We start from the raw sequence: 13,309 nt of genomic DNA on the forward strand, positions 1-13,309 counted from the left end.
AAGTGCTGGTTATGACCTTTCAAGCCCTGGGCGGCTTAGGCCCAGGCTTTCAAAGACTGTATTTTTCCTGATATGAACCTGCCTGGATTTAAGAGTTCTCTGGAGGGAGGCCTTTTGGGGATTCAGGAGAGGGCCTTCTCGGTGGTGGCTCCTCCCAAGCTTCGAATCTCCTTCCTTCCTTGTTGTCTTTCCCCAGCAGGCAAAGAACTTCTGACAAATGTTCGGGAACTGACTTTTAATCAAAGAGCTGGTGCCATACTGTTTCTACTGTAATTATTTATGCCTTTAATTTATTGTCTCTCTGAATTCCTGGCTCTCAGCCTTATCTCCCAGATAACGTGGGACTTTTCAGTGACCATCAAAATCATGCCAATGTATTCACAGTGCAAAGGAGATTCTTGCCTACTATATATTCTCCCATCAATGTTTGCTTAATTATTTCCTCCCAGTTCTGTTTTTAACTGTTATTATCTGTAAGCTGCCTTGAGTCCATCAGAAAATGGCAGGGTGTATACAATAATAATGATTATGTAATAAATGGAAATCAATCGGGCAACATAATCGCTTTTTAAGGGTGGTTCCTCTTGGGATGGAGCAAGCCATGCCCTGGAGGGCACCAGGTTGCCAAAGGCTGGGCCCAGGCTGCAAATGCTTCCAGGTGTTTGTTTCAGACTAGAGCTGTACATTGCAAGGGGTTGGACTGGATGACCCTTGGGGTCCCATTCAACTCTATAGTTCTACGATTCCAACTGGCGTCTTTGCCAGGAGGGGGGGGGGAACCCATCACCCTTTCAATTCCACCCCCCCAAAAAAAAGACAGAATAAAAGGGGAAAGAACGAAAGCTACACAGCAATTGTACAACCAGCTTCGTTAGAACAACTCAGCAAAATAAAATTCCGGTTTATTGTTGGACAACATTGTTTTCACACATACATCAAACAGGCCAAAAAAAAAAAAAAAAAATTAACAGCAACTTTGTAGACAAAACAAAAGAACGAAAAATAAAAAGAAGAAAAAGGAAAGAAAAACCCTTTTATCTTTGGCCTTGCCATCTCATACAAACCAACTAGTTATGGTACATCTAAAGTACATACACAGAAGAAAAGAGAAAGTTACTGGAATGCTCAGAATAAAGATTGGACTTTTTTTGCATTTTTTTTTTACAAGGTCGTGTTTTGTTTCCCCCCCCTTCTCCTTTTGAGATAAACGTTTTGGACATGGTCACACCACAAGTAAAGTCAAGAAATATTTCAAATCTTTTTTCCTTTTCGGTTGCTTTGTTTTTGAGGAACAGAGGGAGAGAGAGAAAGAGAGAGATTTTAAAAAATTAAAACACCACACTTCAAAGCCCCGCCCCCCCCTTTTGGTCAATCGGAGATCGCGTTAAAAATGGCTGACCTCGTCACAATATGTACAAAAATATAAAATGTAAATAAAAAATACAAACAAATTCTCCTTTAAAGTTACTTTTAAGAAAGCAAGCTGGGCCTTGAAGTTTTCCATGGGGGAGAAGAGGCGGCGGGGGGGGGGGAGAGATATCAGGACCTTAATTTCTCCGCTCCCCCCAACCCGGTCTCCCCCCACAAAAGTGGCATAACTTTCATTCCACTCAGAGTTGGGAGAAGGGCTGCTCCCCCCCTCTACTTGATGACAAGCGACCACAGCAAAAAGGGGGTCGGGGGGGGGGGAGAGGAGGCGGGGGATATTTTTAAACAGGAGCTTCAAAGGTGAGTAGGTCACGCTGGCCTTTAAAAAAAATTTCCTCTTTTAAGTTTTAAAAAAAATGTGTGTATTTTTAAAAGTAGCTCTGCCTCCTAATCGTCTTCGTCGGTTTTCTGCTTCTTGGGATCGACGTCATCATCCTGTGTGGGGGAAATGGTATATTATGTGTAAGAACACGGCTCTTTCTGTGTTGCAGCGCCCACCACCTCGGAACTCCCTGCCTATTGATATCGGCTGCACCCTTTTCAGGACCAGACGGAAACAATTTTTGGTTTAGAGAAGCCTGCCCAGATGTTTAGGATGCTGGTGCGAGTTGGAACCCGTCTTCCAGTCCATTGTTAACGGAGACTTTTTAGAAAGTCTTAAAAATTGTTATTCAATCTTACTCATATCTGCATACGAGATTTCTTGCCCCGATCGGGTGGTGTAAAAGTTCTATGGAACAGATCAGAAATAAATCTCCCTTTGCCCAACTTTGGAAAACTTGAGAAAGGGCAAAGGTACAGGTAGCCAGGCTCCCTTGGCCTGCAGATGTTTTGCTCCACAAAAGCAAGCTGCTCCTCACTTATCTCCCCATCGACAGATGCCAGAAGGTTTCTTCTGTGACTTAAGGGAAGAACCAAAAGGGCTCCGGCTCTCCAATTCTCTTAGGGGACTCTCTAAACCTTGCCCAGCCGCGGACCTCAAGCCACTCACCTCATCGTCCTCGGCTGCCCGCTTCCCTGGGGGCCCTTCAGCCTCATCGTCCTCATCGCCATCTTCTTCTTCACCTGGGGGGGAAGATGACGACGGGCGTGAAAGAGGGAAAGCGAGAGCAGGAAGCAGCAAGACCCACAACCCTCCCACTACGCCTGGTCCAAGCCTCCAGCAGCCCTTAGAAGAACAGATTCTCAACTTTCTGACTTTCAAAAGCTTTCTTTTAGTGTTAGCAGAATGCAAGGTTAAAATGCACAGGTGCCACTTTCGTTCTCCTTTTTTGTGCAAGAAACTACACTTCTAGGTTTTACTTCCTCCTTCCATTTCCCCGGGAGCCCGTTTGAGGGGGGTGCTTGCCGGTCTGCCGCGAACAAGGAGAAGGAGCTGCAGGTATTCTGCAGGAAGGCTTACGTAATCAATCTCCCTTCTGCCTTTTATTTTTTGTTTGTTAGGATTTGGGCTTTTTAGCAGGGGCTACAAATGGCGCCAGGGCAGCATTCCCGGTAAGCAGCTGCCCCTTCTCTCCACAAAACGCTGGAATCTTTTACTGGTTTGAAGAGTTTCGTTTGCAGATGACAAGAAGCCGTGCATTTTTGTGCGGTGGGACAGGGCACAAGAGGGGGACATTCCATCGCCATTCACACCCAGTTATCCGTTGAATTCCCCCTACCTTGGGACGGGGTGGAGGGAGGAAAGATAGGGGGCTAAAAGGCTAGTGAAACTTTGGGGAGACGAGACGTGTGCCCTGTTACACCCAAGAACTATGTGCAGAGGAACAGATGCAGAAAACTCTGCACGCAAGCCAGGGTTGTAGGCACAAGGCAACGTTGGAACAAGCACCTTTTGTGAGAGCAAAACCCACACCACACAGAAACTGGGGAAAGAGGGGAGTCCTCTGTTGTAGCAGCCGCCGAGCTCAGTTTGTTTCTGCGTCCCCGTCCCAACGACAAGCCCGCCTTTAATGAGGTGGGACGGAGAGAGCCAAAATTCATTAGTTCTGACTCAGGACGTTTTACTAATTGTCAGGGGCAGGGAACCTGCCAAGGACCACATCCTTCAGAACTGAGAGAAAGAAAAGAGCACTGGATTGACCCAGAAAAGGTCTGAAATAGGCCAGTGGATTGGGGACGGCTTGTAGAGATACTCCAGCACTGGAGAGATCTGTGTGTGTTCCCCCCCCCCCCCCAGTTTAAGCTCTTCTGGATAAGTGGCAGGCCTGTTTGAACCTTCCACATTTAGGCCAGTAAATCTGGCTTAATTGTCACTGCAAGCCACTAGCAGAGAGCGGAGTGGAAGGAGGCCTCGGGGCGAGAGGAGTGGAGAGATTAGGGTCACCTGGGCAGAAAAGCTGCCCCGCTTCCTCCTGGATGGCGTAGGCTCAGGAAGGCGGGATTAGCTCAGGCAGGGGGCTCAATGCTGCTCTGCTTCACCTCACGCAGATTTTTAAAGTCCTGGGGATGGAAGGAAGCTCTGCTGGGCTGCGAGGGAAACGGACAGAGGGGAGAGAAAGGGCCGCCTTTTGTGCCAATGGAACAGGACATTCTTGGCTTCTGGCACTGAAGTAACGGGATCCGAGGAGCAACCAGATACTAGTGTTTTTGAAAGGGGAGGAAAAACACCAAACACCCCCTCTAGGGCACTTTGGAGAGTAGGGGCCCAATCTGCTGCCCCCCCACAAAAAAAGCGCCTTTGTTCCTTCTGGTGTTTGGGAAAAGAAATTGTAATAGTGTTAATGTTGATGTTCTAAATGTTATTTTATAGGAACATTTACTTGCCCCTCTGAACTTTTGTGCCGGAGAGCTCTCAAAAAGTGGATCCCGCAAGCCCTTGATGGTTGCAAAAAAAGTTATACTCCAAGGTTGGATAGTTAAATATCCATCCCTGAAGAGCTTATAATTGTCAGCCTTGTTTGGTTATCCTTTGTGGCCATATGGACAATGTATATTAATATAAGCTTAAAATCAGATTGATGATGATTGTTAAGGTGAGCTGACGTTCTTTGTTAGATTTGCAATTATTATTATTTTTTAAATGCAAATCATGATTAATGCCGCCACCCTATATGAAACGGTATCAAAGGCATCTATCTATCTCCCCACCTCCTTTCCCCACAGGCAACCCAGAACGCTTCTGCCACATCCTAGCTTGGTGTTGACATCACCGCTCCATCGCCATGGTTTCCGAGCTCTGCTTCCCCACCCCTTTTTCCTCCTCCTCAATCACCCCGGGTTGCCAGGCAACGCTCCCCCACCCAGCAACAGATACCCAAATATGCAAAGCGGCCCGAATGCCCCAGGAGACTCAAGGGTAAGAGGCAATAGCCAAGTGTGATTCAGAGCATTCTCCAGAAAGGGGCAATGCTTCTTGCACCCAGGGGTGTGTGTTTGTGTGTGTTGCACGTTGTCTTGTTTTTCACGAGAGATGAGATGCTTTCGCCAGCAGTTCAGAGCCACAATTAAAGAGGCTCTCAGGGGACGCTATTAAAGGCAAAGAAACTGGGTAAAAGGAACAAGGAGCAAGGTCGTTAATTTTTTTTATTTATTGGGGAAAAGAGGGGAATCTTTTTCGCAGATCTCCTCCAGGAAGCAGCCTCCAATTCTTGCAATTGTGCAAGAGACCATTGCAATTTATCCACAGGGCGAAAGGGAAGGAAGATTTGCCCATCGCAAACGGTTCTTTTCTCCCACCCAAAACCCAGGCTTTCGGGTTTCCTAGCCCATCACGGAAATAATATAGTGCACAGTGGATAGCCCACTCGCTGTAAACAATTAAAAGTGGTTTAAAACGCCACAAGGAAATATACCTGGTTGTCACCTATACACTCACACACCTGGGGGCATCCGACACATTAGGCCCCCCTTTGGGGAGTGTGTGAATGAGGCTCGAGAAGTTTACCCCCGACTCCTCAGCAACAGAAGGGGGAAATGTTTGGGAAGCCAGCTGCAAAATTGCAAAGGTGCCAGGCCTGCAAAGGAATGGCAGGAATCAAACCCTGAACGGTTCCCCCCTCCCCCCGCATCTGAACAGACGCCAAATATTCCAGCTTCGCCGGGGAGGCTGAGGCTGGGCGGAACGGGAGTTGGGGCCCAAAACACCTGCAGGTTAAAGGTGTGGGGCCAGGGCAGGTTTCTCAAATCCTCACGCAGCCGTCGCTGGGAGATCGCAGGCTAGTCACAAAGAATCTCTGCTGTACCTGCCTCACAGGGTTGTTGTTGCGGCGGTGATGGGAGGGGGGTGGGGGAAGCCCGTGTCCCCCTTGGGGGAAAGGCAGGACCCAATAAACATACATTGCTCCCCGCTGATTTTGTCGCCGGTTGGCTCTCCTTATGGGAGTTGGCGGAAAAGCAAAATGCCTTGCCTGTCGTGCTCAACCCAGAAAGGCCATTAGGGGGAGCCACTGCCCTCTGCAACTGGACACAGCTGGGGCAAGGGGGAGTAGCTGGCCTTCTGCAAGCAGAAGGGGGGGCCCTTGTGGCACGTGGGGGGAGGTCAGAAAGGGAAACGGAAGGTCACCTTCTTCCTCGTCCTCCTCGTCCTCGCCAACTTCTTCTTCTTCCTCATCTACCTCGTTGTCTGCTTCCTGCTCCCCATTTTCCTCGTTTTCCTTGTGGAAACAAAACACATTTAGGAAAAGGCCAACTCGCCCCTCAAAGGGGGCAGCCCAAACGCCACTCGCAGAGGGAACTGCCCCCAAAGCACAGCATTTAAAAGAGCTGCGGTCTTGTTTTTGAAACAGCTGCTAGGATGCACCAGAGCTCATCCTATCAGGATTCCCTAGGTTTGGGTCGGCACCTGCCCCCCCCTCCTCCTTCCTTCATCCTTCCCCACAACACACACAGCGGTCAGGGTTGTTGGCCACTTGCCAATCCCCTGCTATGGCAGGGATGCAGAATCTGTGGGTTGCCAGCTGCAATCCTAACAACATTTCTGTGTTGCAGCAATCAAACACAGGTGCTGCAACAGGGGGACGGGCTCAAAACTAAGAGCCAACACCCCACTGACCCGATACAACAACTTGCAAGCCCACGATAATTTACTGTTTCAATCATTACCATAGGGTATCGATTGGATGAGCTTACATTTGCGTTCTCTTAATTTACCAACAAGACTTTAAGCTCAGGGAAGAGAAACCAGCGACGCTGCAGCAATGACAGAGCAGCATGCGCAAGGCTCTGGGTTCAAGTTCTACCACCTCCCAGATTTCTCCCAGATAACCACTCCCATCAGTCCCAGGCAGTACATCGTGATAGGAGCTGTGGTTCAATGCATCTTGGGGGGGGGGCAACAGCTTGCAAAAGGCTGGGCCCCACAGCTTGACCCAGCAGAAGGTAACTCCCTATGCCTCCACCTGCCTATGCCTCCTGGCAGAAAATACTTACGGCGTTTCCATTAGCTGGGGCATCTCTGCCATTTTCTGTCTCTTCCACGACTTCCTTCTTCTCTTTCAAGTCCTTAAAAGGGACAGAAATAAACCAGAGTGAGTCACCAGGATTCCAGCCTCCAATATGGTTGACGCTCTTTTTGGGAATCTGAGGAGCTCTTTCACCTCCTCCTCCTCCTCCTCTCTCCAATGAGTTTGGTTTGTTTTTTTGGAAGGATGGGAGAAGGAAGGAAGGAAAACCAAGAACATCACAGCGGCCGGGGGAAAGTATAGGAAATGAACTTACTTCTCCCCAACTGCGTGTGGAACAGCTGGAATGCAGAAGCCGGGACTGGGCACAGTAAAACCTTGCGCGCCCCCCCCCCAACCAAACCAAACAGACACGCTCTGCTTAGGCAGTGCAGTGTTTGACAAACACGCGTAAACCTCAGGAGCGGAAAAGCCCGGCTTTTCATGTTGTTCCAGCAGGGCTCCACCTCCCCACAGCAGACCAGGCTTGGACCAGGTTAGGTTATGGGAGTCCAGAGCAGAGAAACATTCCCCCACCGGCCTGATATTACAGCACGTTCCCTTCCCCCTTAGGAAAGGGGGGTGAGTCAGTGGCTCATCAACAAACCACCAACCTAACACTGAAAACCACAGAAGCGAGGGGGGAAAGCAGAGTCCAGGAACCCCATTTTGAGCCGCGGGATGTGTCTACCTGCTGCCGGCCGGTTGCTGGAATCTGGTGGAAAAAGGCACCAGCCATGGCAGGAGCCCCCTTGCCCACGCAAACACAGATAAGCCTGTCACCAGGATCCTGCCCTCTCCCTCTCGGACTGACAGCCTCAGCCTGCCAGCTTTTTAAAAGGCCGCAAGGTATCCAGGAACATCTTAGCGGATAAACCGTGGCCTGGTCTGTTGGTGGTTCTGCCACCCAAATGGCTGCATGCTTTGCTCCCCACAGAGTCCGGCATGAATAATCTGGAAGGCGGTTATATGCACAAACCAACATAAAGGAATGCCTCCCTGCTCCCCCTGCCCCGGTTTATTCGTTTGGATTAGACTAGCCTCCAAATTATCTGCAGGCCCAGTGAAGCCATGCACCGCTTAAGCCTCTCAAGACAAGCAGGGCTCCTGGGTAAATCGGGAACAGATTAGCAAACGCTGCCTGCACTGATGAGAAACACCCGGGAATCCTCCTCTTGTGTTGCCTCACTTTAGTACCACTAGGCTCACACCTGTTGCTGAGCATTTAAATCTGGGCAAAATCAAGCAAGCCTGTTGGGTGTTTTGTTTTTTCCCACTTTTGGATCTGGTTACCTTCACCCAGCAAGGCTTGCAAACAGATCCATCGTATTCACATCGACCAGATTGGAGCAGTATTCCCTCACGTGCAGAAACAGATATGAACAGAAAACCTCTCTGAGCAACACCCCCTAAAGAGCAAATCAAAACAGGCTCCATAATGAAGCAGCAGTGGCAAGTGTCAACCTCTTAACTAAAACCTAGTGCTAGATCATCACAGGCCGGCTGAACTACAAGACATGGTTGATTTTGATTTTATTCTTTGCATGGAGTAGAGGCACCTCAAAGCAGAAAGCCCCAGATTTTTCCACACTCCAAGGCAAATTGACAATAGCAACAAGCTTTAACTTGATCCTGAAACCTTTGAGGCAGGAGTCTATAATTACAGGCCCAGCAGAGCTGTTTGCCACTTCAAGACCAGCCACAACAACACTAGCCAGATATATATATTTTTAAAAAAATAACAATTATCTGGAACTGTACTCTAAAAGCAACATGATGTGTATCAACCTTGCAGAGCCGCCAGGTTGAAATCTAGATGAAACCATTTTATTAACACAGCACCTTACCTGCACAGGGCCTCTGGCAAAGGAAACATAATCAGGCGGCACCTGCACCAGCCCAATTTGCTAACTGAGGAACGGCAATAAAACGGTTCACGTAAAGCAAAACTGACAAAAGTACTTATTTCAACCCTCTCCAAAACACATTTGCAGCCTGGTGCCAAGGGTAACCCAATTGTCAAATGCATTCATGGGATCATTCTTTTCCTCCCCCCCGCCCCTCCTAATTGCAAGCTTTGCAAAGTGCAACTGCTGCTGCTGCCACCTGTAACAGATACGCCTATTAACAACCCTGGCAAACATTTATTTCTATTTATTTAATTTATGAAAAAAGCCTCCCACCTACAGGGGGCGCCCGCGCCGCGAGCGCTCGACGCTTCGCCTACGGCCTGCCACGCGCCCGGGCCCATTTCAAAACAGCGCGCCATGGCCGGCGCCCACTCCGATTGGCCAGCCGCGGCAGAGCTCCCGACGCATGCCGGGGCGTGTAGTTCCCCCTTTGAAAGGAGCAGGGAGGGCTGCGGCAGGGCGCGGGGAAGGCAGCGGACTACGATTCCCAAGAGGCCCCGCGCGGGCGGGGGCCAGAGGGAATGGGAGGAGGAGGAGGGGGGAAGGCAAGAGGGAGCAGAGGAGGCGGCGGCGGCGGCACGTGGTGGGGCCGCTTTGGGCTGCTGTTTGCCGCGGCCGCAGCAGCCGGGGGCGGCGCTGGAGAGGAGGAGCCGCCGCCCGGCTGGGAAATAAAGCGAGCTGGCTGCCCCCGGGGCATTTGGGGGGGGGGGGTGCGAAAAAGAAATTCACGGGGGCGGGAGAAAAGAGTTTGCAGGCGAAAATAGGCTGGGGGGCTCACTCCCCCCCCAGCACCTTTCCCCCTATTTATTTATTTATTTTTTAAAGATTGTTGTGTATATGAACTCTCTCGTCTAAAGTGTTACACTTGGGCAAGTGGTGTGAGCTGGCCATCCTGGGGGGAAAAGTGGGTTTTTTTTGGGGGGGGTGAATCCCCGTCAAAAGTTCCCTTTCTAAACGATGCTCCAACTTCCACCCCCCCCCCAGTTGTTAAGGGTGGCCCGCCCATGACCCCACCACCACTCACTAGGGGCGCCCGCCCGCCCGCTTCGACGTGGGTCTGAGGTCCGTCCAAGGGCCCCCCCCCAAAAAAAACCTCGCCGCCAAAGCCAGCGACACGTTAAACGTCCCTTCGCTTCTCACAACCCCACCAGCACCACGCAGCGGAACTGCCCACCCGCAAGTGCAAAGCTTTCGGGTTAAACACCCCCCCCCCTCCACCAACCGCGACTGCAGCTCTTGCAGCGGCACCTGTAAAAGGCCGTCCGCGGAGCGCAGTGCCAAAGCCCGACGGGGCGCGAGGAAAGAAACGAGGCTGGCAGGGGGGCTTAATGGAAGCTGGAAGCGGCTACGTAAGAGCACCGGGGAGGGGGGGGGTCCCCGGGGTCCCCTCTCGGATCCCAGCAACGGCCCAAGCCGCCTGCATCTGCCGCCCCCTCCCCTCGACGGGAGATAGAAACTAGAGCGACGGTGCCAGCCGCGGAATGACCTTGCTGGGTTCGCTTCCGTGGCCTCGAAGACCCTTCGAGATGCGGGCTGTGAAAACGGAGGTTGTTTGGGGAGGGGGGACGTCGACAGGAGCCCCGTCGGTGGTCTCTGCGGGGACGCTCCCCCTGCCTAGAAAAGTGAAGGGTGCCCCTAAAAGCGGGGGAGAAAAGGCCACGCGAAGGCTGCAAGCTATTAAAACCGCCGGCTCTCCCCCCTCCCCGAATCTGCGGGTGGCCGGAGGCCGAAGGAGCCGCGCGCCGTCTGCTTGGCACAATGTATCCGGCGGCTGCTCCATTGTATCCGCCGCCCGTCCAAGGCCCGGGGGGGGGGCAGAGAAGGACGAACCTGTCCCGCCGCCGCCGCCGCCGTCCTTCCCAACGGCAACCGAGATGTTGGCGGCGGGGAAAGGAAAACACCGATCCCGCCCCCGTCTTCCCATTCATCCCCGCCCATCTATCTACCCACTCGGACGCGTGGGTTCCCTCCGGCGAGCCCCGTTACGCCCCCGCGCCATCCGCACGGACCCCCCTTTTTAAACCACGAGGAGAGCTTCCGGAACTTTTGCTTGGGGCGGCGAGGTGAGACGGAGGGAAAAGGGTCATTCTAGTTCCAAAAAAAAGGGGGGGTGGCATTTGAACTTCAGGTGTCACCCCAGATGTTGGCAAGACCCCCCTTTTCGTACCGGGTGCGCAGGGTTAAACCGCGCGTTGGTAACAGTCCAGCCCGTTTGCTGGACGGGAGATCTCAGTCTCTCTCCCGCCCCCCCCAAAAACCCCCGAGGGGACAATCTTTCCCTGTGAATGTCGGGCGGGTGGGGTGCTTGGGGGGGGGGAGAGATAAAGCAGGTAGGAAATCTAGAGAGACCCCCCGGGAGGCTCAGGCGCTAAGCGAGGGGCCGCCGCGACGTGCTGGCTCTCCCCGCACCGTGAAACAAAGAGCCCGCGCCGGATGGCCACCAACATTTGCTCTCCGCTTCCCCATCAAAGCGAAGCCTCTTTACAGCCTCGACCCCCCAACCCGACACTCAAGTCAACCCCAACCCCCTTCTTCCCGCCCCCGCCTCCTCCTCCCTCCCCCCCAAACAAACCGCTTCCGATTTTATCGCAGCCACCGGGGGTCGTAAAGTTATTTCCGTGCAATTAGCAAAAGCAAATTAAAAAATATGGGGGGGGGGGGAAGAGAGAGAGTAGCAGACACACGCAAACTCAACTTGCATCCAAGTACGTCGGAACGTTCACAAAGGATACCCAAGGGAGGAACATCCCTCCCGACGCCCCTCGCTTGTTTTCGTAATTTCAGGTGGAAATGGACCAGGGAAGATCACGAAAAGGCTGCCTTCAACCGTTGGGCACGGCGGGTCTTTCCCGCCGGGTGGCTGTTTAGTTCCCCCTCGTCCCGTCCCCCCGACTCGCACTCAAGGCACTTTTTTAAAAAGTAGGGGAATCGGAGGGACCCTCTGAAGTTTTCGACGTCTGTCAAACCCGCGAGGCTCCTTTGAATGGAGAGCTCTTTCCAGACGGCTGCTTTGCAACAGGGACCATTGCGAGCGCCAAGAAGAGCCCGCAGCTCGGGCACTTGAAAGAGATTTTCTCAAAAGAAGCCTCCCGCTTTCTCCCTCTCCGATATACAAGCTGCCCTGTCCGCTCCCTCGGGGGGTTGGAAAACCATTTTCCTTTCCGCCAAAAAAAACCACCTCCAAGGAGCAAAAAACAAGCCGGGAATCTTGCGGGAGCGAGGTCGCTGTCGCAAACAAAGAAACGAGGGAAGCCGAGAGAGCGCACGCCGCTCGTCGAGAGACACACACGGACAAAATGGGACTTTCGGGGGGGGGGCGGACGACGGGAGGCTCCGTCGAGGCAGATCCAGAAATAAGTAGCCGAGGAGGAAGACGGCGTGGCGAGGAGAGGAGAGGACGCGTCGCACGCGTCGGGTCGCAGCCGCTTACCTTGGTGGAGATCTCGGAGCTGGTATCGACGGCGGCGTCTGACATGGCTGGCTTGGGAGTTGCGCGGGGATAAATCTCTCTCTAATCTATAGAAAATAGAGCTAAAATACAAAAATAAAGCCCCCGGCGACTTACAGGGTCCACCGGCGCGCGCCTGGGGAGCAAGAGGGGGAAGAAGCGAAGAGAAAAGGGGGTGGGTGGGAAGAGGAAAAAACAAAACCCCCCCGAGAGCCGGAGCGAGCGAGGCAGAACAATGCAAAGATGGCTTTGGACGGAGCCAGTGGGAAGCTCACGCGGCGCCACTACCTTTAATATAGATTAGTGGGCGGCACGCTCACTCCCCTGCGCGGCGCGGATTGGGCGGCCGCGGGGAAGAGGGGCCCGCCGATTGGTCGGGGGGCGAACAATGGGCAAGGCTGCTTAAAGCTGTACGAGGCGCGCTCGCCCCCCCCCCGCTCCGCCCTCCCCTCCCGCCTGGGCAGCGCGGCGCGGAGTTGGTGCCGGGCCTGAGCCGTCCATGCAAAGCGAGCAGGAGGGAGGGAGGGAGGGGAAGGAGGCGCTGCAAAGCGCGCGCGCGGGAAAAGGGGGGGGCATGCAAGCCACCCCCCCCGGAGCCGTCTCCTCCTCCCCTCCTCCGCGCGCGGGGAGGTTTTTGCGCCGTGCAAAAAGCGCAGAAGCGGAGCGGGGGAGGCATCGCAAAAGGCGAAAGGCTCGCAGCGCGCCCGGAGGGAGGAGCAGAAGGGGGCCGAGTTCACCCCCCCCTCACTTTTCTCTCCGGCACGCGCGCACTGCTCCCTTTTCACTCCGAAGTTGCAAAGCCGCTTCTAAAAAAAAAAAACAAAAAAACCCGCCCTTTTTGCGCCCCCGCTGAAGCAAAGTCGTTTGCATACGCGCGCGCGCAGGGAACTTCTCTCGGTTCCACCATTTTGCGCAAAAAGCAACGCGCAAACCTTTGGGGCGCGACGTCCGCGAGTCTTGCGCTCGTGCGCAATCTGCTGCGGGGGGAGGGTTGCAGGAACCTGGGTGGGGTAGAAGGCTTTTGCGGGTCGGGGATCGGGGGGGGGGGAGTACAACAGGGGGTGGGGTGGGTTTTTTTTAAAGGTCATGCGCGCCTCTCCGCGCTCTTTAACGCGCCTGCAGGTTCAGGCGGAGCCAGCGAG

General features: G+C 53.2%; 1 protein-coding gene across 2 annotated transcripts; it reads right to left on the bottom strand.

Annotated features, from left to right (window-relative positions):
- Positions 1 to 854: 854 nt before the first annotated feature.
- Positions 855 to 12,445, bottom strand: PTMA (prothymosin alpha). 2 transcript variants are annotated; one of them, XR_014156722.1, is made up of 6 exons: positions 12,150 to 12,445; positions 6,799 to 6,870; positions 5,933 to 6,023; positions 5,223 to 5,384; positions 2,420 to 2,493; positions 855 to 1,863 (listed from the first exon to the last, which is right to left on the bottom strand). XR_014156722.1 is itself a non-coding variant. In XM_081862898.1 (5 exons), the coding sequence occupies exons 1-5, from the start codon at positions 12,192 to 12,194 to the stop codon at positions 1,816 to 1,818; spliced, it is 330 nt and encodes a 109-aa protein (XP_081719024.1). In that variant the 5' UTR covers positions 12,195 to 12,441; the 3' UTR covers positions 855 to 1,815. The 2 variants fall into 2 exon arrangements, 1 of the variants encoding a protein (XP_081719024.1); XM_081862898.1 differs by lacking the exon at positions 5,223 to 5,384 and having other exon boundaries at positions 12,150 to 12,441.
- Between the last annotated feature and the right edge of the window lie 864 nt (positions 12,446 to 13,309).

Source organism: Podarcis erhardii, assembly GCF_964252035.2.
Source record: "Podarcis erhardii genome assembly, chromosome: 5".
NCBI lineage: Eukaryota > Metazoa > Chordata > Lepidosauria > Squamata > Lacertidae > Podarcis > Podarcis erhardii.

Bases quoted from the DNA above. Each gene is read 5' to 3' on its own strand.
- PTMA (XM_081862898.1), bottom strand. From the start codon at position 12,194: ATGTCAGACGCCGCCGTCGATACCAGCTCCGAGATCTCCACCAAG. The intron at 6,871-12,149 runs GTAAGCGGCTGC...GTCCCTTTTAAG, and splicing joins GCTCCGAGATCTCCACCAAG to GACTTGAAAGAGAAGAAGGA. The intron at 1,864-2,419 runs GTGAGTGGCTTG...TCCCCCACACAG, and splicing joins GGGCAGCCGAGGACGATGAG to GATGATGACGTCGATCCCAA.